Raw genomic sequence first — 3,417 nt, 5'->3', positions numbered from 1 at the left:
AAATAGAGCCCAGAGGAAGCGGAGCTGGAGCGATGCACTCCTGGGGGACCCGGCTGCTGGCCGCGGCGACGACGGCGGTGCTCCTCCTCATCGCCACCTGCGCCGCCGCCTCCGCGCTCGACGCCTTCCACGTCCCCTCCGTCGAAGCCCAAGCCCACGTATGCCGTCTGCCCCTCCTCTCTCCTCTCCTTTCTTTACAGCAGCCTGCAGTCAAGCCCTCTGAACCGCGAGCGTTCACCTGAATCTGTTCCGCGATTAGTGGCAGTCATGTCTCCAGTCACGCCAAATTCCGCAATTCTGTCAGGAATCCTGGTAGGGTTGAGGGCTGGACGTCGTCGTTGGCCGGTGGGGGTGAACTTGTGGGGGATCTGACCGGTTCTGCGTCCGCGAATTCACCGATCTGTCGGGATGCAGCTTGGCCATTTTAGGATGGGTCAAGTATCTGCACACTGATTCGTTTATCTAGCATTCTACTAGTGTTTAGGCTTTTACAAGTTGTGTAAAAGTTGGGTTCAGATTCCATGGCTTGTGCCTTGTGGTCACTGTGAAGCTTTATCAGACAAATGTTTTTCTTGTTGAGGAACGCGCCTGCAACCTCTTTGCTGGTTCCTGTTTTACATGTGAAACTTTGCTTATTGATTCTCTTGTGCTCTTGTAGGTTACGAAGATAAATCGATTCCACAAACAGATCAATGGGAATGACAAGGTTTGTGCTTTTACTTCACCCTTTTGTTTTTCATGTTTCATATCTAGAAATACGGCCATCATTTTACAACATATAATGTTTTCCCTTGGGCAATTATTCAGTTGCCATGTCGCTGAACAAAACCAGTTCCTTGTGAAAAAAAAAATCTTGAAAAGAGTCATCAATATCAATTTAGTAATATTATTTCACAGCTCATAATCTGCACATTTGCGACTGCCTTTATGTTGCACAGGTGCTATTACCGTCATTCATTGACACAATGCCGCAAGCAAATTCATCTTTTATATGTATGCCATGTTACTTCTACTGCAGCACCACTGACAAATTTCTGAAAACAAATGTGACAGGTGACCTTGACCTTCAGTCTATCTGCAAATTTGGAATCACTTTTCACGTGGAACACAAAGCAGGTGATATTTACATTCCAGTAGGATGTGCAATGCTAAACTGTTTTCTGAATGTGTAGATGCTCAGTATATTGACACTATATATATCTGTGGGCCTGGCAAATAATATAACAAGTGCATATCACAAGTCATATTGCTCAAGTGTAACATATGCAAAAACTGAGTCAATATTGAATGAAGGCTTACCTAGGTTTACCAATTTCTACCGCAGTATCATCAGAAGAAATAGATAGTGACCTTGAAACAAGATAATAATTAGAATGTATGATATTTCTTATGAGGTGGTAAGTTTAATGCTGGTTGCTTGCAGAAAGCATCAAGAGGAACAACACTTTCATCTAGTCTTTAGTCTTTCTGTACTGAAAGTTGTCATTTCTCAATCCATACTTTCTCAATTTTGTCAGCATGTAGAATGCTGCAAAATTGTACTTAAGGAAATACATCATGTGTTTGTAATGCTAAAAAAGATCATGTTATCTTCAGAAGAAATAGATAGTGACCTTGAAACAAGATTGGAATTAGATAGTATAGTTTTTCTAATGAAGCTTTACACTGGCATTTTTTTTGCTGTCTGCTTGCACAAGCATCACAAGGAGCAAACTTTCATAGTCTTCGGTCTTTCTGCACCAAAAGCCGTCCTATTGTCAATCCTTTTTTTTTTCAAATGTTGGCAGCACATATGGTCATTTATGCAAAGTAGTTAGTGATGGTAGTAGATATGGCTCGTAAGTAAATAGATACACAAGAAAATGCATCCTCATAGTTAACAGGTAAGGAATGTTACTGAGCAATTCGTTACTAATATGCTTAATTCAGAAGCATAGGTATTGTTAGAATGGTATTGACAAACCGCTCAATGTGAAAATATATTCGACGTAGATAAAAAATACTGTAGTTCGAATGCACTACCACCTCCATGTCTTTTTCAGATGACATTGTTAGTTATTTGCTCCACTTCACATTGTAGGAAGCTATTCCCTCCATTCCAAAATAAGTGACGTGGTTTTGGTAGCAACTTAATTGCTTTTTTTTTATCAGGTCTTTGCCTTTGTGACGGCGGAGTATGAAACCGCAAAGAATTCCCTGAACCAGGTATGCTAATATTCGTATTTAATCCTGGCCTACAATTTGTTCTGCTACTATCCGTATTTTCCAAGAACATCCAACTGTGTAATTAACCAAAGCTTCAAATCTGAAGTATTCCTCTTGTCACCTTGGCATAAGAGATCTGCTTAGAATATGTGTAATATTTTGTCAGGATGCCCTTTAATCATCACTCAGAATATCTTCCTTTCTTTTGCCAAGTAGTGTAAATTGCATCTCATTAAGAAGACAGTAGGGGGTGATCGTGAACCATGCTTATATTCACTTCATTACAATTGACAGGTTTCATTATGGGACAAGATAATACCTGACAAAGAGGAGGCAAATGTCCAAGTGGAGGTGAAGAGCAAGTATCCCCTGACTGACCAGGTAAAGCTCCACTCTTTGTCCATTTTGTTACATGTCCTGGATTCCTCTTTGACACGATTCGTCTTCGTCATCAGGGGACCAGTCTGCGGGGCAAGAAAGTTCAGCTTGTCCTCCACTGGCACATCATGCCAAACGCCGGCGCAATGATCCGAGGCAAGATGCCTCTCTCGGAGTTCACTCTCCCAGACACCTATACTTCCTGAAAACGAAGCTGTGCTCCTCTGCTCCATCTGATAAATTATGTAGGAGGCTCACAGTTGTAGATCTATAAGAAGAATCCTCTAGTGAATACGAAGCGTCTTTGCTGCACTCAGGACAGTGTTTGTTAATTCCTGATTTGTTGTTCGTTCACAGTGTGGATATATAGCTTTTTTTTTTTTTTGAGAAATATAGCTTATTATTGATCAAGCAGTGAATATCACTTGGAGGTGTCGTGCCTGCTGCATCACTGCAGGGTGCCCGGGGTTGTCCTGTGGGCTTATGTCACTCTGCCTGGCTGCACGCGGAGGCGATTCACATGTTATTATCAGCTCGTAGGTAATGTATTTACACCATAGATTTGCTTGCTCGTTCTCAACTTAGCTGTCGGATAGGTTGGGCATGATGGAGAGCCCTGTCTGGGTGTATTTGTGCATGCCCTAGGTAGTGGATTTTGGGCAAATCTACGAGAGAGCAAGGGTACAACGAAATTCAGAGATCTGGATATCTGCCTGACACTGACTTGAGAGATCTGATGAAACAAAATTGGCCAGCTGTCGGTCGTCTGACTTGTTTCGTGAACTGAAAGGTGCAACATTCAGGGTTTTATTACTCGCATCTCTCCATTCTGAA

The 3,417-nt window shown here is 42.2% G+C and overlaps 1 protein-coding gene across 1 annotated transcript; it reads left to right on the top strand.

Moving 5' to 3' along the window:
* Positions 1–6: 6 nt before the first annotated feature.
* LOC123059941 (probable signal peptidase complex subunit 3) lies at positions 7–3,007 on the top strand. The gene is made up of 6 exons (XM_044482494.1): positions 7–158; positions 659–706; positions 1,054–1,116; positions 2,152–2,205; positions 2,500–2,586; positions 2,661–3,007. Exons 1-6 carry the CDS (start codon positions 33–35, stop codon positions 2,787–2,789), a joined length of 507 nt encoding a protein of 168 aa, XP_044338429.1. The 5' UTR covers positions 7–32; the 3' UTR covers positions 2,790–3,007.
* The last annotated feature ends 410 nt before the right edge of the window (positions 3,008–3,417 follow it).

This window comes from Triticum aestivum, chromosome 3A (assembly GCF_018294505.1).
Source record: "Triticum aestivum cultivar Chinese Spring chromosome 3A, IWGSC CS RefSeq v2.1, whole genome shotgun sequence".
NCBI lineage: Eukaryota > Viridiplantae > Streptophyta > Magnoliopsida > Poales > Poaceae > Triticum > Triticum aestivum.
This window is presented reverse-complemented; position numbering and strand designations above follow the sequence as displayed.

Excerpts from the sequence above, each read along its gene's own strand:
- LOC123059941 (XM_044482494.1), top strand. The coding sequence starts at position 33 with ATGCACTCCTGGGGGACCCGGCTGCTGGCCGCGGCGACGACGGCGGTG. Across the intron at positions 1,117-2,151 it reads TCACGTGGAACACAAAGCAG|GTCTTTGCCTTTGTGACGGC; the intron begins GTGATATTTACA and ends TTTTTTTATCAG. Across the intron at positions 2,206-2,499 it reads CAAAGAATTCCCTGAACCAG|GTTTCATTATGGGACAAGAT; the intron begins GTATGCTAATAT and ends TACAATTGACAG.